General features: G+C 39.8%; 1 protein-coding gene across 3 annotated transcripts in view; it reads right to left on the bottom strand.

Moving 5' to 3' along the window:
- ltbp1 (latent transforming growth factor beta binding protein 1) overlaps positions 1-25,980 on the bottom strand; it is a 122,565-nt gene that overhangs the window by 56,109 nt on the left and 40,476 nt on the right. For all 3 annotated transcript variants that reach the window (XM_079169021.1, XM_079169022.1, XM_079169023.1), the window contains exons 6-10: positions 22,317-22,523; positions 20,133-20,434; positions 16,874-16,976; positions 11,768-11,827; positions 5,610-5,732 (exon numbers count right to left, since the gene is read on the bottom strand). In XM_079169021.1, the coding sequence (XP_079025147.1) occupies positions 5,610-5,732; positions 11,768-11,827; positions 16,874-16,976; positions 20,133-20,434; positions 22,317-22,523 (795 nt within the window). The remainder of the gene's footprint in view (positions 1-5,609; positions 5,733-11,767; positions 11,828-16,873; positions 16,977-20,132; positions 20,435-22,316; positions 22,524-25,980) is intronic.

Below are 25,980 nucleotides of genomic sequence, written 5' to 3'. Positions count from 1 at the left end.
CCCCACATTCCATGTATCCAAGGTCAAAGCTGTCCGGGAGAGTCCCTTGGTGGCGGCTGCTCCTCCTCCTCCGCCTCCTAGCAGGCATCTGTTCCATCTGCAGTCTCTAACTGGAGTGATAATGTCACTTTCAAGCCACAAGGTTACATTATGAGCAACCAGCATCAGACTATTGTAAATAAACCAATGAACCCTCCGTGCTTCTATACAATTCAAACCTGTAATTTTGAATTATTCTACACATCAGCACATCAACAGGCAATAACAGTTCACACAAATATGATGAATCACTTAAAATTTCGAGCTCCACTTATAACTCCCTCATGACCGTTCTTTCTGATCCCACCATGTGCGTAACTGTGCCACAAGTACAGGGGAAGGTGTTGGGGCTTCTGAACAAAAGAAAGCTGACTACCGGTTCTACGACCGGATGTCACAGAGTTTATAAAACACCCAGGGGCACCTGAATGCTACGCTCTTCCGTCTGACTCGCGTTGGAACCTAGGTCACAGTTTTTAGTTTCGCTGGGACGAACACTATTTTGTTTTGGGTTTTTTGGGATCCTGAGGCAGAGAACGGATAACTTCTATGCCCCGTTCTCTCCCCGTTAACGTCACTATTTTGACGGTTATAAGGAAGAAAAATTCCCTTAATTTCCGAAGAAAACTCTCTCACACACAGAGTTTATCGTCGCGCAGATTCGAGCTCCGCGACCCCGAGTTTAACCAAGAAACTTGGAAGGACCACGTCGTGAGGAAAATGTTATTGTAGTTTGATGTGACAGAAAGTCAGCTCTTTTGTCTCTATGTCACTACATTTGCCAAGACACAGCATGGTGGTTGCAGCATTCTGCTAAGGGTGTGCTTTTAATCACAAAGGAGCCACTGTCTGATCGAGATTTAGTTTATCTGGAAAAAAAATAATACAGTCCTCACATCTTAAACCACATCCATCACACTTTTCCAAAGTCGGAATCATAAGGTAATAGTAAATCATAAGGTAATGGTAAATGGACCACTCGCGCTTTCATACTATTTCAACCCATTCTTACACTGATGGCAGGGGCTACCATGCCCACCAACCAGGGATCGAACCGCCGATCCTTTGATTGAAGGACGACTGCTCTCCACTAAGCAGTTGACAACAAGGGCTGCATCCGACAATTTTCAACACCAAAAGAAATCCAACAATCACACAAAAGGTAGTGACTGTACTTTCCCGGCGAGAAAGTAGACCTGATTTAAACTACTATCTTGAGTTCTTTTTAAAAAAATCTTAACACAACTACTGTGGTCAACTATCTTCTATACAACATTTGGTGCTGTACCATGAATTCCTTTAATGAGAGATCCAAAGAGTGCTCTGTTATCCAGGAATCTTGGTGAGAGAGACCGAGAGGTAGGAGGACACTATGACAGCAGACGTTTTGCTCTGACTTTGAGGTCTTACGACAATTACAAAAATGTCATAAGAACTGGTCCATTTCAAACATGGTGGAAGGATGTTCACATCAAGCTGAGCCATGATCAACTGAGACCATTCAAGTTGAACTGCCACAACACGGTTTTCTACTGGACAACATGGCAAGATAAAAGGTGTTGTTTACGTGTCGATATGTTGGAGTTGTGCTGGTTCACACAAACCTGAGTAAGAGCCAGTTACCTGTAGATCGAAAGTTACGAATGTAACTACGGTTCTATGAATCCTGGATGACCGCCAGAGGCAGTGCTTAACACTGGATATCTTCTGTCTCGCGCATGCGCAGGTCAAGTATTTATATCAATCACAATGTCAATGTCGATCTAGTCGAAGTAGCATCTCATCAAGTTAGCCTGAGCGGGAACACTCTGCTAACTGTGATAGCCATAATGTTACAAAACAAATGGACACAATGTTCATGTCGATCTAGTCTAACTAGCATCTCATCAAGTTAGCCTGAGCGAGGACACTCTGCTCACTGTGAAGGGCGGGCCGACAGCGTATATTCTACGCTCTCGTTAGCATGCCACTTGATTAGCTAGAGCTGAAAGCGCTCTGCCAACCGTGGAAAATGAACAACTGTTATAGAAAACAATGTCTTCACGACTCAGGTGGCCCTTATCAGACTGGTGAATGACCGATGATAGGGGCGTCCACCAGTCCGGGGCTCAATGGTCCGAACGGCGACACACACCGTTCCCTCCTAAGAGGGACAGCTTGTCACAGCCTTTGGAGGGCGAGAGAACCGCGACATGCTCTAAAATGTCTTGTAACGAGAAGATGAAAAAGGACTGATCTCAGGATGACACCGGAACTTATAGACCAGGGGTGGCCAACCAGTCAGAGACCAAGAGCCACATTTTTTACTGTGTTACTGCAAAGAGCCACATCATACACATGGGCACACATGAACATCACCCTATCCCTTCCTCACACACACACATACCTTTGCTCAGCCAGATTTATTGTAAATGTCACACACCAACATGATAATGACAGAAATGGACTCCTAAGACCACAGGCCAGTCATTTTCAACAATGAACATTGTGTGCACTGTCTCACACAGACAAACTCTCAGTTCAACCAAGTCCACAAACAAAAATATAATAATTTTGTAAATAACCAAATTCATGTGTGGCAAGCAATCTGTTGTTTTTCGTTGCATGTTTTGCCTGTTTTTCTGAGTTTATGTCTTTATTGTTTTTAAAACGAAATGCTTTTATTTTGAAAGCAGCTCTGAGAGTAATAGACGGAAGTGGTTTTGTGTGCGCAAGGAGAGAGAGTAACGGACAGAGAGTAACGGACAGAGAGTAACGGACAGAGAGAAAGACGGTTGGAGAGAGAGTAACGGACAGAGAGTAACGGACGGAGAGAAAGACGGTGGGAGAGAGAGTAACGGACAGAGAGTAACGGACGGAGAGAAAGACGGTTGGAGAGAGAGTAACGGACAGAGAGTAACGGACGGAGAGAAAGACGGTGGGACAGAGAGTAACGGACGGAGAGTAACGGACGGAGAGAAAGACGGTTGGAGAGAGAGTAACGGACAGAGAGTAACGGACGGGAGAAAGACGGTTGGAAATAGATACTAACGGTACGGGATGAGTACCCCCCCGAAGAGGCACAAGCTCTTAAGTTGTTTGTTGTTTGTTTGATTAATCAATAAATTACACAATCATCAGTTAAGTGTCGAACCATCATTCGGAGGGATACGCTACAAATTTACAATAGTGTTTTTATTTTACTATGCATGTTACTTAGTGGGACTTCTGGCATTCCTTGCCTTGAACAATCCTCTTCAAATCTGGCTTGTATTCCGTTGTTGCCACTGGAATTTATTCTTTCACATGGGTGTCAGTCAGAACAGATCGATGCTTTGATTTCACGTGTTTCAGGGTAGAAAACACAGACTCGCAGACGTATGTTGACCCAAACATTGACAGTATCTTAAGCGCAGCCCGTTTGACATTGGGGTATTTTTTCATTGGCACACTTTTCCAGAACTCAATGGTCCCGTCCCTTAAAGCAGGTTTGAGTTGGTCCTCCTCACAAAGATCGATCATCTCCAACTCAGCCGCATCCTCATCTGTGACTAGCGGGGCTTTCAAACAGTCCGTCTCGGCGTTAAATGGGTCGACGAGGAACGTAATCTGTGGCCGCACATGCGCGTTTGACGAAAATACCGTATTTAACTCAAGCGAAGCGAACACGCACATTAAAAAAACACAAATACAAACTTTGATATGAACGTAAGAGCCGCATGAAACCGGGCAAAGAGCCGCATGCGGCTCGGGAGCCGCGGGTTGGCCACCCCTGTTATAGACGATGGGGATCATCTGAGGTCACAGGTGACTTTGTTGATATACTCGACCTGCGCATGCGCGAGACAGAAGATATCCAGTGTTAAGCACTGCGTCTTGCGGTCAGTAAGGATGAAATAGAACTCATCTAACAGCTCACTCAAGATGTGGCAAAAAGCCCATTTTTATATTTTTACGTAGTTACACAAACAGTGTTCCGCTAACTCTTTGACAAATAACTTGCAGTGTTTCTGAATAAAGGTGTCCTGATGGTTTGCCAGTAGTTTCTAATGTGAAGCAGTTTGTGTAAGGCTAATATGTGAAAGTACGAACAGAATCATAAAAGTTTAAGAAAACTTAAAACTAAAGAGATTCAGTTACAAGCCTTTCACAAGGCTACTGATAATTCAGAAGGAAGCAAGGCATTTAAAAATGTTTTTTCTTACTCATTGCCAGTACAGCCATTCATGTGTTGAAACCATCAGTGTAGCGCAAGGCATGGCTTAGATGGGATACCAGAAAGTGGCACAGCAAAGTTCATCCATGTTTCCTAGTAAAAAAGGTTGGCGCTGGATACTTGGTGAGATAAAACTACTGATAGGGCTACTCATTAAAAATGGATGGTGCAACACAGATAATGTGATAATGGCCTTCATTTTGGACCTTTCAGTGCTCCGGTCTCTCAAATGTCAGCAGTGTAAAGACAGTGAACTTCAGGCAAAAGATTTGAATGGCTTTACTTCACCCTCATAAGTGAGTCTAAGATTGCACCAATTCCATTGACATGACTTGGATAAGTCGCAAAAAATGAATGGAGAGTTAATGCACGGATCATCATGATTAGCAAAAGTCACAAGTAGGCCTGTTGCATTTATTTGAGCTGACTTCAATCATTTTGCATACTGTAATCATTAATATTCCAGAATCAAGAAGATATTAAGTCAATTTTAGAAAGAATAGCATGCCAATTAGGTGCATATTTATCAAATGGGTTGAGGCAAATAAACCTGTGCACAAGGTTCTAATGTCAGGAAGAAAACATTTGCTGCTTGATATCTGTATGTTTAAACCCAGATTAATTTGATAATAACACTTAACCACAACAACAAAGCGTGGAAAATAGCATAATTATTTTGTTGAATGTATTAAATTAAAGTGATAGAAATGTGTGTTATGATTAGCGTGCATATTATAAACCAAGCACCAGGAGTTGTTTTTTCCCACAACCTGGCCATTATTCGACTACTGGCTATATTTGAGAAAATACGGTTTTAGGCTTATACTATAACTGTGGCTTAAAATGAACAGTAAAGGACAATTAAATATAACTATTTGTTCTCTCTGTTCCCCCGGTGATATACTGTATCTCTTTCTCTCTCCCCTCATTATATAAGCGCCATGAGACATGTTGGGTTTGACTTCATGATCTACCTTGTAGTACATGCTTGAGGGGGACTCTGATTATACAATGAACACCATGCTTTCATCCATGCACTGTTTTAAATGCATATTATCAGACACATATTTCAGCTTTAGCAGCATTCCTAGCAGCCCTGGCTATGCTTGTACTTTGGAGCAGATGGTAGACGGAAGAAATTAAACTCATATTTCCCATGTCTCTGTCATTAAGTGATGGTGAATATCAAACTCATGGGGAAGCTTTTGTATTAGCAAATCTGCACATCAGAGACCAGCATGCAAATGTAATAGTTTCATTTCTGTTAATATAAGATTTTTGCTCAGTCTGACACTGAACTGTTGGAGGCTCTAGGTTTGGATGTTAATCAATGAGAAAGTGATGATAGAAAGAAATCTTATATTGTAGGACTTACATATGCAAGTGGTGAGTGTGGGGTCAGGGACATAGCCGGGTTTACACATGCACCTGTAGCTGCCCACGGTGTTCAGACAGTTTCCATTAGGACACACACCCTGTAGCTGGCACTCATCTACATCTGTGAATCAACAACAAATACAAAACACAGTCAATCCAGGGATTTTTCAAAGGATTTTTTAACATTGCAAGATGGGAAAGACAAATGTTCACTACTTTCAACAAACAAAAGAAATCTGGCACAAGTATCCTAAGATTGTCTTTCACTGTACCCAGCCTTCGCCCAATATCAGCTGGATCGGCTCCAGCATCAGGTTTTATTCATTTAGTTATTTAATAGTATATGCATTACCCCAAAAATCCCCAAAAGAGCATTAAATAAGGAATAGTGTCTATCATTAATAATTAATGCGTTAACACAAACTATTATGAGTTTTTCTCAGATGGATAGCGCTGTTGTGTGTGGTGTGTCGGTGCGTTGCTGTCCTTGGTACCGAAATGCAGTTGAGGAGATCGATAGACAGACAGTATTTATGAATTAATTTGTTCACAGGCCTACATATAACAAAAAATGTTTTTATGGGCTATCGCTGTAATTTATTTGATGTGATTATTGCAAATTTTGAGGAAAGTTGATAGCTTGTATTGTCATCGTCGCCCTCCTCCCCTATCGTTTTCAAGGCATAGGCTAAGCAGGTCTCATGCCCAATTTCAACCAGAAACAAGTAGTAGTCCATTTACCATTCACTGTAACAGTTTGTTTTGATTGGTTGTCAATCTCAAGAGGGCGGGTCTTACCTAATTTGAGCAGCTGTGTGACTAGAGGTAGTTAAATCCACATACTAAAATAGTAATAAGCTATGATTAAACTGTTTAATGGTACTCTTTGCCATCTGGTTGTCAGACTACAAAACATCAGTTTCAGCTTTGAAGTGGAAATGTATTATGACACTGCTCATCCTCCATCTTGGAGCAGCTATAAATGCTAAGAGGTAGAATATGTTGAAATTAAGAGACGTTAGCACCTGGCCTAGGCCCTGGCATTGATCAACACACCTAATAAGGTCTACACATGCATCATGGTCATAATATGCTATAAAGGGGTAGAAAGTATTACTGGCCATCAAGACTCTTTCGGTTGCAAAAAGAAGTCTGATTGTATTGAAATCTATGAGAAAATGACCCTGCTTCTTATTTAATTTATTACCTCAGTAAACATTGTGAACATGAGTTTATGGTCTCAATCACTAGTTTCACGTCTTCTTCAATATAGCATGATTGAATGTCTTTATGTCTCTCCGAAGCTGTCCAAAAACGGTCAATTCCGTGAAAAAAACAAAGATGACGACGGCAAAAATGTCAAACTATAGGCTTCAATACCGCAGTCCACAAACCAATGGGTAACTTCTCATATACAGTCCATGGTCTGAACCTAAATGGTAGATCAACCAAGAGACAGACATTGCCATCCCTAGAGCCATGCCGTGAACATATCAAATGTTTTTAATTGTTTTATTGTCCTATACCAGCTCACCAGTGATCTTTTGAAAAAGTTTTAACGGGTCAGATCCTATCAGTAAGAACACACTCTGCCCATATCAATGTGACTCATGTCCGTACCTACCATGACATCTCTTCTCGCTCTACACAACATCTCTGGGTTCTGTTATTCGCTCGCATGACTTCTCTTACCATTGTTATGCCGATGACACCCAGCTGGTCTTGTCATTTCCCCCCGGTGACACCCAAGTGGAGGCACGCATCGCTGCGTGTTTGACTGACATCTCGAAGTGGATGACGACACACCACCTCAAGCTCAACCTGGACAAAACCGAGCTACTGTTCCTCCCAGGGAAGGGTTGCCCGCACCGTGACCTGTCCATCACCATTGACGATACTGTGGTGACGCCAACTCGGACTGCGAGGAACCTGGGTGTGACCCTGGATGACCAACTGTCACTCTCAGCAAACATTTCATCGGTTACACGCTCCTGCAGATTCGTGCTATACAACATCAGGAGGATTCGCCCCTAACTCACTGAGGAGACGGCGCAGGTGCTAATCCAGGCTCTTGTCATTTCCCGCCTGGACTACTGCAACTCCCTACTTGCCGGAGCCCCGGTGTCGGCCATCAGACCTCTGGAGCTTGTCCAGAAAGCTGCAGCTCGCCTGGTGTTCAATCGCCCCAAGTTCTCCCACACAACTTCCCTTCTCCGTGCTCTACACTGGCTCCCTGTAAGAGCTCACATACAGTTTAAGACTCTGGTGGTAGCCTACAGGGCAGTGAAAGGAACAGCTCCTTCCTATCTCCAGGCCATGGTCAAGCCCTACACCTACGCTCACTTCGAACACTTCGCTCTGCTGCCTCGGGGCGATTGGTTGCCCCGTCGCTCAGAGGTCCCTGTGGTTAATTTACGGCTGTTTTCTGTCCTGGCCCCCACAATGGTGGAATGAACTTCCCACTGACATCAGGACAGCAGAGTCGCTGCCCATCTTTCATCAGGCTGAAAACTCACCTCTTCAAGAAGTGCTACCCTGAGCCTTCCACTTAGCACTTATTGTATTCATACTAGTTTGTTGCACTTATTGTTTTCGTTTGTTTCTGCACTGTACTTTGGCTTTGGTTTATGCTCTTAGATGCTTGTTTAAAAATGGAGATGTACTTATACAGTAGTTCTCTTGAATACCGATGTTGAATACACTTATTGTAAGTCGCTTTGGATAAAAGCGTCTGCTAAATGACTGTAATGTAAATGTAATGTAATAGAGTTTATAGGTGTGTAGACAATATGGTGACTTTAATTCTACACAGAGAACTCTAACTTCTGGGTCAGAAAACAGGTGTGCAAAGACCCAAGGATGATCTCTGATTTTTATAAAAGACTCAGATAGGACACTGAATGACAACTGGCTAATTTTGTAAATGCAGATTCCGCACTATTGTGGTCAAAGTCTTTTTTCTTCAGCTATTAAAATTTCTTCTTTTCATTTTATTATTACATATAATTTCTTCTCCAAATCTATCTTAACTTTCAGCTTGTATTCAACTTTTTTCTACCTTTTCTACCTTTTAATGTACAAACCATTTCTTCTTTCAGCCTTTTCAGGGAATTCATTTCAACTTCCATCTTTGGGCAGTATTACAGAGTATTGCAGTGTCATAGCAATGTATTCAGCATCTTTAGGTTATGCAGTCCAGAAATCTTTTCTTCCAGTTCTACAATACTTCTGTATTTTCAGCACTGCTTTGCTTGAAACTGAAGCCACTTCCTCAAATGGTAACAATGGGATTTCTGTTCATCTGAACGGCGGTTTGTTTCAGAGCTCTGCATATTTACTATAGATTCTGACCATATCAACACTCATGCCTGGCCAGAACAATCCTCCCTAGTGGTTATTCAGCATTCTAAGGGCTGACTGATGAATGAATCGTGTGTTTCTTTCTAGGGTTCAGGGGAACATTTACGGTTGCCAGCATATCTGTCTTACCCAGTTAATTGTAAAGTACTTGTATAGAGTTTTTCTTGTCTTCCAACCACTCAAAGCACTTTAACACGTCATCGTTCACCCATTCACACACTGATGGCAGTGGCTACCATGCAAGGTGCCACCTGCCCATCAGAACTATCGAAACATTCATACCCATTCATACACCGCAGTAACAGCCTGCGGCAGCAATTTGGGGTTAAGTGACTTGCCCAAAGACACATCGACATGGACTAGAGGAGCTGGGGATCGAACCGCAGATCCTCTGATTGAAGGACAACCCTGCTCTACCACTGAGCCACAATCGCACAACACTAAATTGTGTTATATTCTTCATTAAAGCAACTAATTAAATTATTTGGGTTTCATAGATAATTGGCAGACTTTCTGGGGAAAACCTGGTCTGACTAGGAGAGACTAAATTAATTTCTTTATTTTTGTCACAGCAGTGCAACAAAATAGGATAATTAAATGTGGAGTCTTAAATATCAGATCTTTATCATCTAAGGCTGTGCTAGTAAACTATTTAACGTCTTGAGCCCGAGATCCCCCTGAACCCTAGGCCTATTTTTAGCCCTGTGCTCTAAAATGTCCTACCCTTACGCAAAGGGGCTTATCTCGCTAACTACATGGTCTATTTGAATAATTTAAATGGCAAAATAACACAAACAAATTTGAGCTTTGTTGATATGTGTACATATCATTGTATATGTTACTGGTAAATGCTGAAACGAATGTTACACACAGCTCAAAATGAAAATTTTCAGGTTCGTTTTCTTTTTTGTGTGCCTAATATGCACTTTTATTGATTTTAAATGATGCACAGGCAGGCCTAAACTCTCCCAAATCATATCACAACATGTCAGCAGTCCTTTTAAAAAAAAGATTGGCTTTGATAGAGTGAAGTATGCCTGAGAAATCAATGCCGGTGTACAGGTCAGCTGAGGTCAGCCAACGTCAATTCTGATTTGGAAGCAGCCGAAATAGCTGTTTTAAATTCTATGACGAATGAGTAATAATATCAGTTTTGGCCAATGGGTTTGACCCATGGGGGCGGATCACAGTTTTCGATTATTTTATTGGCTTAAAATCCTGTAAACAACTCAAAGAACAAATCACTACACTGCCCAGACTCTTCCGGGTTCAAATCTGTGGGAATTGCGGAAATCGGCCAATCACAGGCTGTGTTAGGTTCAAATACATCCCGTAAAACTGAAATTCTGATGAAAATTAGCCATATTTTACAGGTTTTTATATAGCACAGGCTCTCAAAATGATGCCAAACTGCTGTATTAGATAGATTGAACACTATTAGTGATAAAAGAAGTGAAATATAGAGTTATATAGTATTTAAAAGTACAATACAAGAGCTATATCGGCTGCTTCCAAAATCAGAATTGACGTTGGCTAACCTCACCTGGCCTGTACACCGGCATTGATTTCTCAGGCATACTTCACTCTATCAAAGCCAATTCTTTTTTTTAAAAGGACTGCTGACGTGTTGTGATATGATTTGAGAGAGTTTAAGCCTTCGTCTGCATCATTTCAAATCAATAAAAGTGCTTTTCTTGTCAGGCGAACCTGAACATTTTTAATTTGAGCTGTGTGTTATAAAAAACCTATCACAAGTGTTAGTGTTATAATTCCATTGAAATTATTACAATAGACCTTGTAGTTAGCGAGATAAGCCCCTTTCAGTACGGGTATGACATTTTCGAGCAGAGGTCTCAAAATAGGCTTAGGGTTTATAAAATAATCATTGATTTTTTCTAACTGAAATCTGGCTGTGTCATGAAGAATATGTCAGCCTAAATGAATCAACTCCTCCAAGTCATATTAATACTCACTTGAGGCGCCAGTCGAGGAGGTGGAGTAGCAGCCATCTTTGACTCAAGCCTATAATCCTATATATAAACTAAATTATAACTCATTTGAACGCCTTGTTCTTAGTCTTTCACACCCAACCTGAAAAACACTACAGCCAATTATTGTGTCAATATAACAGAGGACCCTACGGCTAACGTTAGTCCTACCCAAGTTGATCATCTTGTCAATAGTACTACAGGCTCATTGCGAATAACATTCCATACTATTTCCTCTCTAAAAAAGAAGATAATAAAACAAATGAAGTTTGCTCCATGGTATAACCCTCAAACCCATAAATTAAAGCAAACATTGCAAAAACTTGAAAGGATATGGCTTTACACCACTTTTGAAGAATCTTGGTTGGTCTGGCAAGATAGTCTTAAAACATAGCAGCATATTACTCATCTTTATAGATATAATATTAAGCCATGTATTCCTATAGCCCTCAGTAGTAGCAACTTCACGATCTTCTTTAATGATAATATTCTAACAAAATGAATAACAAGTATTGATTAATCCTTAAACATAGGAACCTAAGAAACAGCTTTAAAACCTGATATATATTTAGACGGCTTTTCTTCCATCGACATCGTTTCTTCATCTAAGCCATTTTACTCTCTTAGACCCCATCCCAACCAGGCTGCTTAAAGACGTTTTCCCCATAGTTAGCACCTCTTTCCCAGATATGATCAGTCTGTCTTTACTAACAGGCCTTGTACCACAGTCCTTTAAAGTGGCGTCAACGAGCGTTGAGTGGTTTCCGACACTTCACTAGTTTCATTAAAAAAAAGATAGAGCTCTTACCTTGGCAATGAGTGCTGTTGATTCGCTTGTAACCCTGAGGACAATCTATCAGAGGAATAGCTGATGAGAGGAGAATAAGAGCAAGAAAGAGGAGCAAACATTTCAGTCATGCATTCAGACATTTGATGAATGATTAAACAGTATTATGCAAATGTTTTACAAAAATGTTTTTTGTTTTGTTTTCTGGTTCGGTGTTGCCATGATTTCTTTATAATTCTCTCATCCTCTTTCTATAGTGTGAGACATTTCTTTTGCAGTGTGACAGGTTCTTTCATCAGATCTGTCTGATTTAAAGTTTTACATGGGTTGCCTGTATAAGTAGGGTGGCATTAAATGGTTCTTTATTTCCAAAATACCTTATATCTATGGGCTTATATTTGTTGCATACTAGTTATTCACATCCCAACACTATAGCAGTCAATAAAGAGTAAAATGGATGCATGAAGTAGAATTAATTTGCCATTGTTTATGTTGTATAATGAATAATGTCAGTTTAGGGGTATTACCGAATCTCATTGGTCTACTTGTGCAAATGCAAATGTCTTCTGCTACGTGAGAGTTTGTTGTTCGATAGCCGACGCTGCCTAAACACGGTTAACGCTTTGTCTGTGTTAATGTCTCATTGAATGAACACGTGCAATGCAATTCAGACAAATAAACAAATAAATAGCCTAAATAATAAACATAATATATAACTGTAATATATTTATATTGCTGCCACTTTCCCAAATTTGAACGTGAATAAACTGCCAATGGGCACAAACACTGAATTATTTGTATGTAATCATTCATTTTTTATCAATGTATTTATTTAAATAAAGGCTTCTTAAACTATTTGGGTGAATGTTTCAGGCTGTAGTGTTGAGACATGTGATGAGTCTAATTGTAAGGAGAGTTGATTTACCTTAAACTTTGATTTTATTGCTGGCTCTGTTGTCATGACAATCACACCACTAAGCTATCCCATGTAAAATCATTCAAGTTTATTTAAAAGTTGCACCAATTCCAATATGATTGTTCAGACTGAGGTTTCACAGCAGTGAAACAGCCCTGTATCTGATCTACAGATGAAAGTGGCGCAAATCAGAACTGACCAGATCAGATTCTATGTGATTTGTGCTGTTCACACTGATGTGAAAAACAAACAATCAAGTTAAACCTGCAATATCTGATCTATTTGGCTACTTCAGGGCAGCAGAAACAAGTTGTGAATGCAACTCTGACATATCATCACCTTTCAAGTTGATGTGGCTAAAGTGCACTGCCTTTCAGCTCTGTTTTTGTTCTCTACCAACTCCTGAGGGAAATATCTCACTTTAGATGCTAAATGCTCCACTATGTTCAGCTTGTTGCTAACTATGTCTGTCTGCTGCTTGGCTGGTAGTGTACAGTGAGTACAGTGTTTTCTGAAAACGAAGCTATGAGAGTGGTGAGAGTAACCAAAAAAGTAGTGGGCTGGACACAATGAGCTGAAACTTGATCACTCACAATGTCATTTGCTACGTATTAACTAGCAGAGTTTATTACTTTTTTTATTATGTGTGTGAGTGGCAAATGGATTGCAATGTTTTAATCACGTACAGTATGATGTGGCCTTAGTCTTAGGAGCCACATTTTTCTTTTCCTGAGCAAACATTATAATCACAATTAGTGATTATACCATCTATATTTTGTTATGAAATTGTGCATGAATCATTTGATGTTTTAACATTAAACATTGTTCTCTATATATAAATCACTATGCATGCTATATTTCTCATAGAATGTATTTACATTACATTGCAGTCATTTAGCTGACGCTTTTATCCAAAGCAACTTACAATTCAGATGCTATCCTACCGTGGGCACAGCTACGGGAGCAATCTTCGGGGTTAAGTGTCTTACTCAAGGACACATCGACATGCAACTAGTGGTGCCGGAGCCGGAGCCAGGGTTTGAACCACCATCTCTGATTAAAAGACAGCCCTGCTCTCCACTCAGCCACAGTATTTGTGGTGATATTTTTAGTAGTATGATAAAGTTAATTGAATTCTAAAAATAGTTTACATAACCTTGACTGTACCTTTATATGTATATATATATATATATATATATAATATTTGAAGTCAACAAAGCTTCTTGAAAATCATTGATTTAAACAAACATCCCAACATTTTTATCTCAACTGAATTAAGCACACTAGAATTACCATTTCAATGTAGTAGAATATTCATTAAATAAGAAACAATTAGATGTTTGCTTCATCCATCAGCAGCATGAGTAACAATGCTTTTTCAATAAACTTGACCGCATCTTCACAACCTGAACAATTTGATTACTTCTGAATAATGTATCATACAGCATTTTCTTTCCAACACTGAAGTTAATGCATGAATATTCATTTTAACTCGTGCCTTCCTATTCAAAAAGCTGCATTTAATTGAGCTGCAAAATACTCAATTGACTAATAAAGAAGCAGATGGAGAAAGGATGAAGACAGTGAGAGGTAGTGATGAAAAAAAGAATAATAATCATGAGACAGTGATAAGAATCATGGAAAGAAGCTGGAGGTTAGAGAGCTGCAAGCTGCTCAGAGAGCCAGCAACTCTGAACAACCACAGACTGACGAGTCAAACTCTTGCAACGCTCTGCTGCAGGTTAGAAACTGGGCGCTGCTGTAATCCTGGACAAAGGCACCAGTGGGGACGTGGTACCCAAATACCTGCAAGCAGATTGATATTTTGCTCAGCAGGAAACAACAAGGCGATATTTGTTTGAGCGATAAAGCCAATCAATCTACCAGCTACCAGTGTCTCCATGGCACAATGGACTATTTCACACTTCACTGAAAAGTTGAAAAAAAATCTGAACTCATGCCCCTGCCATTCCTGAGGAGAACAGAGGGAAGGATAAATATTTGGCTTTGTAGTGACTCCAACTGAAATATGTGATTAGTAAGGCTGAAATGTTCCTCTCATGGTATTTATGTGGGTTAAAAACTGGCACGAGTGACTGCTGATAAACAGGGTTTGTCATATTTTAGATGCATATTATGACCAAAAGTGTGAACTTGCAATGAACCTAATTCATTCATTCCATGATCAATAATAAATGATTGATTGATCTCTGAACTGAGTGAAAGTTTTAATGCATTGAATGTGTACAGTTTGAAAGACAGCAACATTTCCAGTTAGGATAGACTGTAAGGAAATATGCATGAAGCAATAAGCCTCAGCTGCTGTTGTTATGGAGAATTCCAAAATTGTTGTCATTGTAACAAACCCAGCGGCACCTAAATTTGAGAGTGAACTTGTAAAAATACTGAATATATTCTTCAGCTTAGTTTATTACAAGCTCAGTGATTGGATGTTTCTTATACCCAAATGCCATCATCATACTTTTTTCCTCAAGTTTTATGGACTTTTTATCAATGAAACTGACATTTTCTGAAATTGTTGATAGTGCTTTGCACTGATTCAATTGTCTCTTACAGTTTCATGTCCATCCAAACCTATAAGTGCTCCAACTACTAGTTATGTACCACTGTCTATGGCTACGTATGGTTAGTTGTTTATTGTTGTTTAGCTCTGTTGTCCTTGTTTTTAGTTGTGTTTCTATTTCTGTGTATGCACAATGGGAGCAAAATAACCTGAGTCAAATCCATGCTATGTGGCCAATAAAACTGATTCTGAAAATGAATAGGACTTATTAAAACCATGGAAGTCCAATTGAACTCTGGATCCTGATTAAGATGCTATGACGCTAACGCAGGCTAATGCTTTGAGACAAAGCACATCTAACTCTGACCTCACTGAGTGTATGCATGTATTTGTCCAATGCAACGTCATATAATTGCTCTGGTTTACCATCTTCATTTTGCTTATTGCTGAAGCAAAAGTCCAAATATATTTTCGGGTGGAAGTTTCCAGGAGGCTGGACATTCTTCATTTAGAGTACAGTATAGCCCATCCTAAACTTTATTAGTAGAATATATCTTAAAACATAAATTCCGTATAATAGTTTTAGCAGGTCAGTTGTGTTTAGAGACTCTCTTTTTAGGCTGTCAGAACTATCAAGACAAGAAAAATACAAAAACAAAAATCTGTGGAATTCTTCCAAAGAAGGAGCACAGAGTTAGCAGTCAAGGTTTAAAGCAGCACAGAACATTCCTCACTGAGCCCTGAGGCTGTGTTTTTAACCTCATATCACTATACACTATACTACACAGTCAGTGAAGATCAAAATTCTGACTGCTGCCAAAGATATTATGTTGGATGTAATGGGTGGTGAGGCTGCTAGGGAACTTGATACAGCACTGTTCCCAATACCACAGTGGCCTGCAGCAGTGAGATGCTTCTGGACATGTTTCCACTATTGGAACAGTTGCTAACACAATACAACTGATTTATTCCTGTTCTAATTCTGTTGTTTAAGAAAAGAACACTGTACATGACCCCTTTGTGTACATCATGTTACTACTTACAGCTACTTACTAAATAAATCAATATTTTGAACAGAAAATATTGATTCAAAAATGATTTTATTGCTTCTACTAAAAAAGTGTGTTCTTGCTGTGTATGAAGATCAGAACTGTTACAGTAAGTGAATGGACCGTGTTAGCATCTCCACAAGCATTTTCTATACTGAACTTATTTTTTAGACAGCAATAAAGTAATATAAAGAGTAACATAACTAATTAAATCTAATACCAAGTAATAAACAAAGCTATATTATTACTTTTTAAAGGAGTAATATGTAAAAAGTAACTTAACGCTGAAAAAACAGACCGTAGAATGCTGCTAATTGCTGCTGAATTGTCTTGTAGCTAAGTGTTACATGTTGTGTGTCACAAGCCTGGATACAATAATTTAAAATACATATACACATTGATATAGTTATATTGATAAAAGTGGGATAGCAGAGGTTTTTAAGATTATTTGCTATCAAGCTGTAGAAAATGTTGTGGGTATTTAGGATGTTGAACCTTACTGGCATCTAGAATCTGCTAACCTGATTAAAACCACACACACAAAGCAGCTAATGTTTTGAGGCATGAAGAGGTTCTCAGAGAAATGTGTCAATTAGGTGACCATAACGACAACATATGTGAAAAACATCTGTACTTACATGGTTTCTTTGGACACTTCTGGCATTTGTGGAAACCCCAGGACGTCCCAATGGTCCCACAGCACTGTTCCTGCTTAGTGAGACCTGGCAGAGCCTTCCCACACTGAAACATACATATGTACACAGAGTGAGAGAGAAATAAAGGAATGGAAGAGGAATTATCATTTTTATTAGAATAAAAATGATGTTTTGTATAGTCCGTTTCCTCTGTGTTTCTGATCCCCAGGTCAATCAGATGGCCACACATGCCGATAACAACACGCTCACAGTCCCTTATCTTTGTGGTAACAGCTGGTCTGTAAAATGTGACCTGGTGATGGAGTACCTCTACATTTATGATCTTCACTTAAAATCGACATTGTGATTTTTTACACTGAGACAATACATCTGCTCTTCATTTTACATCCCTTATCTCCAGGACTTGATATCAAGGGTGGTTGCTCTGTTTTGGCTGTGGCACCACACATCTGTCAATTATACTAGACTATTCTAGTCTTTGTGTTTTTGCACTGATCTGGGCTAAACAGGTGTTGGAGTTTTTTGTCTTCATGGGGTGCACAGAGATAACGATTATATCAATCTTTTCCTTTTTGATGTCACAGCTTGCATACTGGTGGCCAGTAAACACGCTGCTTTATTCATGCATGTAAATGCATGAATACTGACTGTTAGGTTGGCTGGTTTCATGTGAGATACTCTTATTAAAGGAAAGTTCCACTGGGCCAGATTTGTGTGTGAACAAGACTGGAGTCTATAGACACGTTAGCAGCTCTGCTAAGTTGTCCTTTGGCACAGTGGTGCTAACAATGCCTACATCACAATGACACAGCAATATTAACCATATTCACCACCTTAGTTTAGCGTGTTGGCATGCTAACATTTACTACTTAGCAGTAAACATCAAGTACAACTGAGGCTGATGTATTGCATAATTGGACATTTGAGGAAGTCAGATATTGGTTTTTTTTCAATTCAATTTATTTGTATAGACCTAATATCCTTATAATCTGTACAGCATACAACAGCCTCTGTCTTCCCCCCAAAAAACTTTTACTGATCGAGGGATCAACAAAGTCAGTAGGATCCATCCTCCTGGAACCAATAATGTCCATCCAGTGGACCTACCAACTGACGCTGCCATCCATAGAGTCAAACTATATGGCTAAAAACTGACACCCCTGAGATGTTGTTAATGTTCAGCTGAGGTTTCATACAGACACATATGTAAGTAAACACCTGAGCAGGGACAGTATTGACATCAGTACATCATGGGCGACTGTGGCTTAGTGGAGGGCAGGGTCGTCCTTCAACCAAGGCATCGGCGGTTCGATCCCCAGCTCTGCTGGTCGCATGTCGATGTGTCCTTGGGCAAGACACTTAACCCCCAAAATTGTAGCTGTGCCTACGGTGTGTGAATGTTAGTTAGTCTTGATGGTGGGCATGGTAGCCTGCCAAAGACTAGAAAAGTGCTGTACAAGTCCATTTCCCTGAATACTAGTCTGTGGGACCAGTGCTCAGAGCGTAGACACTAGCCTCATTTAATAATGGATTCACCACAAAACAATGAATTGGCCATTGTTATTTATTATGAACCTGGTACCATTAGATGCTAGATGACAACGTTAGTGTAGGACCCCAATATGAGGAGACAAGAAGTGAACTGTTTCTTGGCTATTTCAGTCAAATAGTAAGTTAATAGCTTATTGGATTTTTCTTGCCCTACGTGAAGCTAGCTATGTGAAGATATAGTGGAGTAATGTCTACCTAAACAGAGAATGAAGTAATTCTCTCTGTGGGTTTTGAACTCCAAGCTTCACTGTACTTAGTTTAGATTAGCTTTCATTGCATTTGTGCATGTGAGCGTGCCCTGGCTATCTCACGGTCGCTGCTCTACACTGCACTTGTACGGAAGATTACAGCCGATAATGCTGTTCCGACTGACGGCACCCACCCTCTGCCCTCTCAGGTAACCACTGATAGCTCTGCCAGCACTTTACCGTTGTTTTCATTGTTTGCACTGTTAGCGGTGTTAGCGCCGTTAGCTGCATGAGAGCTGTTGAGAGGCAATAAAAATGCTTCCAATCTCGAATATAGCACTTTTGAAGTCCAATAAGGAATACTTTTTATGTTTAAAAGTGACAAAGAAACATTAGGAGTGGGCGATATTAAACATTGTTTTTGCGATACAAAATTGTGACTTTTTTCACAAAGTGCTCGATTAGCTTCTACTCCTCCGAGCTTTGCTGATTAATTACTTACCTGATGCAACTTGTCTTGTAGTCACTAGATGGTGAAGTATGTTGTGTATTGTAGCACTGTTGCTCTTTATCTCTGAAGTTCATGTGATCAAAACCCTTTTTATGAAACTGACTCCTTCAGAGCTGAGCCAGCAGCAACGTTACATTGGCTTTTAACCATTTGTTTTGCTGCTGTACCTGTACGTAGTCCTAATATAAAAGTAATGTAAAGTCTGTATGTCAACAGTTTACCCTAAGGTAATAATGTGACAGGACAAATTTGTATCAGTTTAAGATGTATACTGAGATTATCATGATTGACATGGCATGGCACACCCTAGTTTACATACTTCCCCTCTTATTGAGAGGCTCCATTGATTGTTTTACATTATTTTCAAAGATGTATTTTTATTATTATTACCTGGACCGTGGTCGTGCCTCCAGCCGTCGACCTGCTGACACCTACTGCTACTTTTTTTATTATTATTATTATAAGTCACATGACTATTACTGATACCATTAATGCTTTTATTATATCATTATTTTTATTATATTCACTGCTGCTGTTATTATTAGTAGTCATAATTTTTCCATCATTACTATGCCTACTACTCTCTTTATATGAATCATTTATGTCATATGCATTAAATGTGTTCAGAATGAACAACATAACATTCTGTACACATGACATCTATTGCACTTCTGTCCATCCTGATAGAGGGATCCCTCCTCTGTTGCTCTCTCTAAGGTTTCTTCCTTTTTTTCTCCCTGTTAAAGTTTTTTTGGTGGGGTAGTATTTCCTGTACTGATGTGAGAGTCCCGGGACAGAGAATGTCGTATGTGTACAGATTATAAAGCCGTCTGAGGAAAATTTGTGATTTGTGATTATGGGCTATAAAAAAAAAATGTAATTTAATTGAAATGTATTTCATTTGCTACAAGTTACACAAATCGTTCTTGTTCCTTCAGATGATTTTCCGTTGAATTGAGCTAGCATGCAGTAGAGATTTCTGACAGGGTACCTGACTCCCTGCTGTCTCCTGGAAGCAGCGACCCAGAGTGTTCTTGGAGGTGACAGGCTGGTACTGGGGGAGCTGGTAGCCATGCTGGCTGGGATAAACTATGTTGTAGCCGTGGTGCTGGATCTTCTGGCTGCTCTCTGTGTGGTGATAGGTGTAACTGGTGGATGAAGAGGAGCCTGACTGGGAACCTTTCAGCTGTTGCCCGTTGTTGTGGTAGTTATCCAGCTGGGACACCTGGTGGACCTGGACAGAGGCCTCTGGAGGATGTTTGATGTGGATGTTGACGATGCTGGGGTTGAACACTGAAGGAACAGGGGACAACATGAACAATACAATTATTACAGAACAATGTCATTATAAAAAGGAAGGGGTGGGTATTACTGGAAAGAATGTGTAATATTCTTAAGGGGACGCATATAGATTAGTCTTTTAAGGATAAGTGGTTAGGGGAGCTTTGTCAAGTCTGATAGTGTATTCACATTATCGCAGAAAAACAGCTTTCTCTATTATTGTGAATGTGGTGTGTTGCGACTGACCACTGCTTGAACTGAAAGATCAACTCGTGCTTTGCGATTACAAAGTTATTGCAGAAAACCTGTGTGACAAACTGGGGGATTATAGTTGGAAACATGTGAGTGTTTATCCAGCAGGGAGGATCTAACACTTCTGCATTGCATTATGGGAATTATTGTATTGTAGTACTGTAGTGAGTACAAATCTGGATATCATATTCGATTTTGAGGTAAGACAATTTATTTATTTATTAGGCCACAGGTTGAAATACATTTATGAACTGTATAAGTCTGCTGTAGTAATCTATAAGTCATGTCCTAAATTTGTGTTTTACATTAAGAAATTTAAAGTGATTCAAAGTCCCTTAAGTCTTGCTCCCTCCAGAGTATTCTCTGTATGTCAGTCCCTACATCGACAGAGGGCTACTCCAGCAGAAGCTGACACTCAGCTGTCTCTTGCTACTCTTACTAAGTGAAGATGGGGAACAGCTAACTAGGCTGAAAACACATTTTAAAAAATTATAATTTTCTTGAGCACAAGACTCTTGCCCAACTGGCAGTCCAAAACCCAGAAATATTTAGTTTAGGACATGAAACAGAGCCAAAGCAGCAAACAGTCACATTGGAGAAGCTGGACCAAGAGAATGTTTGGCATTCTAAGGATAAAATGTAAAATATCTATTGTAGATGTGCTGTTTGTTACAGTATGTTATGTTGTAGACTTTATCTTCAGACTTCAGACTTTTTCAGAGCTGCCATGTACACTAGCTGGATTTTCTACAGGCATGCAGCCTGTGATCAGTTTAAATGGCTCTTGCTGCATCTTGTCGTTTAGTGTGTTGATGTATGCGTGCGTTGGGCCACACAGCTGCGTGTCTCGGCAGACAGTCTGCTGAACTGTGGTAATTCAAAAAATGTCTCTCAACCTTGCTCTCACTATCCCGCCAACTTTATGGAAGTGTAATATAAAATGAAAGAGTGCCTCTTTAACAACAAAATGATGTTCAAATAGAGTGTGGGCCTTTTGCAAGTATTTAACAGCTATTGGAGACATAATAGGGCGACTGTGGCGACTGTGGAGAGCAGGGACGTCTTTCAATCAGAGGGTGGCTCTGGCACCACTGGTTGCATGTCGATGTGTCCTTGAGCAAGACACTTAACCCTGAAAATTGCTCCCGTAGCTGTGTCCCTACGGTAGGATAGCATCTGAATTGTAAGTCGCTTTGGATAAAAGCGTCAACTAAAATGACTGTAATGTAATATTTGTAACTTATTGTTCTAACTGAAACAGAGCCAGCTAAAGAAAAATCTTTCGAACTAATGCGGGTGGGGAGACTATTACAATGACTAACACACTGACACTAGTGTTTATACATGTTTTAAGCCATTTACTAGAAATGACCTCAACTCTACATTACTGCTGGCCACATCCCAGAGCTGTAGAATTTCATATTTGTGAGTTGTGCTTTTTACGACCATCAATGCAGCCTTTGCAATGAATGACTTGCAGCAAATGGGCTAAATAATGCATCCCTTTCAGGAAGTTCACTGATAAACAATAGGAAAGTCTTACTCCTCCACTTTTTCCACCCACATTTTCCATCTAGATCACAAACCCAACTGTTTAGCCTTTAATTGTAATGCTAGCATCACAGTTGTGCTTTTCACTCACCGGGATTCTGGCCGTTGCTGTAGGTCAGAGGCAGTGTATGTGTGGAGTGGACCTGAGTTTGGCTGTAGCCGCCTGACGTCTGCTGGTGCCGCTGGTGAACGTTCTGAACAGGCATCTGACAGAACTTTCCAGTGAAGTTGGGAGGGCACTGACACTTGTCCCTGGTGCTGCACTTCCCACCATTTATACACGGCAGGTGACACACCACTGAGGAAGAGAAAAAAGAACAAGAGGTAGATGATGTTGATGCACTGATGCTTCCACACACAGATACAAACAAAAAAAGGACTCGCCTTTATAAACACATCTAGGACTGTATTTGGATTGACATTGCGGGCGACTGTGGCTAAGTGGATAGCAGGGCCGTCCTTCAATCAAAGGATAGGCGGTTCGATCCCCGGCTCCGGTTCTGCTAGTCGCATGTCGATGTGTCCTTGAGCAAGACACTTAACCCCAAAATTGCTCCCGTAGCTGTGCCTAGCGTCTGCTAAACCACTGTAATGTAACATTTGTCTGACTTTTCAATGCATCTGTCAATAATTAGGCTTAAGTGCGTCATAGTTGGATTGGAAGCTGAGCAAATTCAGGGCTGTACAGGTTAAATGTGCATGTCATCCATCCAAAAAAGTTGGATTTATAAGCTATCACTATCACTGAAAATAAACAATCAGCAACCATGCATGTCACTAATAGGATGATCAATTTTAAATGTCATTTAACTAACTGATTAGTTAGAAGGTGTGGATTCACTTTTAGTAACCGGACGGTATAATCAGACAGGAGCATTTCCAGCCACCTGTTTTTATGCACATTTTCAATTCAGGCATAAAAAAGCAAGACATTCCTTACATTTTTTTAAAGGAACAGTGTGTAAAATGTACCTGAAACTAAGAATTTATATAATAAAGTTTTACTTAGCTTAGAAAAGGCCATTTATCTAACCTCAAATCTTAACAGTTCACTCTCACAAGAAGTAGACCAGGTGAAAAATATTCTGTGGAATTGACCCTTCGCTAAGCCCCGCCCCTGTTGCTAATTGGTCAAGCTGTCACGGTTACCATGGAGCCACTGTCACTAACTGCACTCCGTACTAGAGCGCAGTGTAAAAATACTTACTAAAAGTCCCACATTTAAAATGTTAATTAAGTAAAAGTACAAAATGATTGGCATCGAAATATACTTAAAGTACCAAAAGTACAAAATTATGCAGAATGGCCAATTTCCAATAATATATTTATGGTAGACCTATAACATTGGATTATAGTTATTGATGTATTAATGTGTTCATCGGTTTAATGTTGCAGCTGTTAAAGGTGGAGCTAGTTTTAAGTACTTAATGTAGGTAATAATCAGGCTATAAACTAATTAACAATACATCATAGTTTAACAGTTGATTTATATTTTATATTAATAATCTGAATCTGCAAAGTAGCCTAACTAGTAACTAATGTTGTTGAATAAAAGTAGTGATGTTAAAAGATGTTCCCTCTGAGATGTAGTGGACGAGAAGTATAAAGTTAAATAAAATGGAAATACTCAAGTAAAGTACAGATACCTCATAATTGTACTCAAGTACAGTTATTGAGTAGCCTAAATATACTTAGTTACATTCCAACCACTGCTGGAGCACAAAATTGTTGACAACAGTTCAAAGCCCCCGGACCCCCTTCGAGGGTTACGAGTTCCACCACCATAGTCTCACAAAATCCGTTGAACAACACGGAGTAAAACTCTGCATTTGGGGTTTTTAGTTTACCATTATATAACGAGAAACAACGTGACAGAAGAAGAGACACAGCCAGCCAGGCTTAGAGACAATCAGACAGATGGATGAAGAACTGGGCCGCTGTCCCAGGGAGCATTTTTCTGCTGATTAGCTGGTGAAAAGCTCTGAGGCATCTATCTAACGTATAACTAGACTTTATTTGGTTGAAAAGAAAGTTTTTGTTAACTGAGATATGATCATTCTTTAGTAAGTAATACAAACTCCACAATACAAGACAATCTAAAATTACAAAACGTTAATATACTTTATACGGCTTTGAGGTTTATATTTTTCCTTAACCTCAACTTCTGGACTTGTTTGGCTCCGTTAACTGGCCAACATGTCATCATGGGTTGTAGGCTGAGTTTGAAAAGATCCTCTCCTTCCTTCCATTGTATCTTGAATCAACACTGCTCTCTAACCGCTTCTGTCATCGGGTAAGTATGATAAACAAGACAAGTGCAATTTATTGTCTCGGCCCTTCGAGCTCAGTCTGGACTGCAAATAGACTTTCAGCTAGTCCAGTTCCCTAGCTCAGGTCGGCACTCTATCACACAGATGAGAAGGACGGAGGAAGGAAGGGAAGAGTCAGGGCAGGGGAGGGACGAGGCAAGCCTGGACAAGCACAGGAGACTAAAGCTCCATTTCTCCCCCTTCAGCTTCAGTCAGACCCATGTGCAATGTGAATCTGCAACAGTAGGTTGGAAAAGTAACCAATAAAACAAATATCTGGTTTACTGTTCTGTATTTCTAACTGATGTAACCAATAGATGACTCTGGGTTGTTATTATTGCACTGTAATGTATGTGAATTAATTACTTCATAAGAGCCTTTGCTTAGAAATATTTTCCAAAAAACAAAAACAACAAGCAAAAGCAAAGGCAAGCCCCTCCTCTGTTGATTTTTTTTTATTTTATGGAATTCCATTAAATCCCAGGGACTGCTAAAGGTCTACCTACATGGGCCAATGGCAAGTCTCTAGTAGCTGCGTAGACTCTAGCGTTTCCTTGCCAACCTTCCACTTTTGCAATGCTGTTTTAGAATACATACAGAGTTTGATGATTAATCATTCACCTGATTCACACAAGTTAACTTATCTGTCTGAGAGGGTGACTGCCTATCGGGACAAACCCAAACATCTGTTCTTCCCCTGTCAGTGCAAGGTGTTCGGTTCAACTCTGCCAGCTTGATTAAGCCTAGAGTCAGTTCATGACAGCGTTTCACATTTGTTCAAAATAAGTGATTTACTTTTTCTTTGATTTAGTTTAAAGTTATCTCTAAAAAGGCAATACAGGTACAGTATTGTGCTGGTAAAAAATTAAAAAATAAAACCGGTTATGAATTTTTTATAAATGCTGTTGTGAAAAGTCTTTTGAAATATTTTGACTGCCTCAGAGCCTGGTCTATGATTTGGCAGTGCAAGATTTCTTTGAATGAAATGTAGCTCACCCACCAACATAATGTAAGTAGTTCCTTTGTATCTACATTTGTCAAAAACCCAATGGATACATTTCAATTCCACTCAGAATCAGAGTGGTTACAGCAGACACCAGCGATTCGAACCCTGTCTGTAATATGTTAAAATTACTTTTTTACTGCATTTCGTCAAAGTGCCTGTACACTGTGTAATGGCAATAAAGTTGAATTTAATGTAATCTAATACTACAAAATATGTGTGCACAGTACAGTCGCCGCAGTCAAATGACCTACAGCTACAAGAGTTTTATTTTATTATTCCAGGTTGAAAATGTTTCTTTCCACCACCGTTCCCATAGTACGGTACATCCATGTTGACGGTGATCTACGTTTTCCTACAAAGGACGCCATCACTGAATAACTGTTTTAAAAAAACAAACCACGCCAAAAGTTTATTTCACAGCAGCATTTCCTCTTCAAGAG

The sequence above is a fragment of the Pholis gunnellus genome (genome assembly GCF_910591455.1).
Source record: "Pholis gunnellus genome assembly, chromosome: 11".
Taxonomy (NCBI): Eukaryota; Metazoa; Chordata; class Actinopteri; order Perciformes; family Pholidae; genus Pholis; species Pholis gunnellus.
This window is presented reverse-complemented; position numbering and strand designations above follow the sequence as displayed.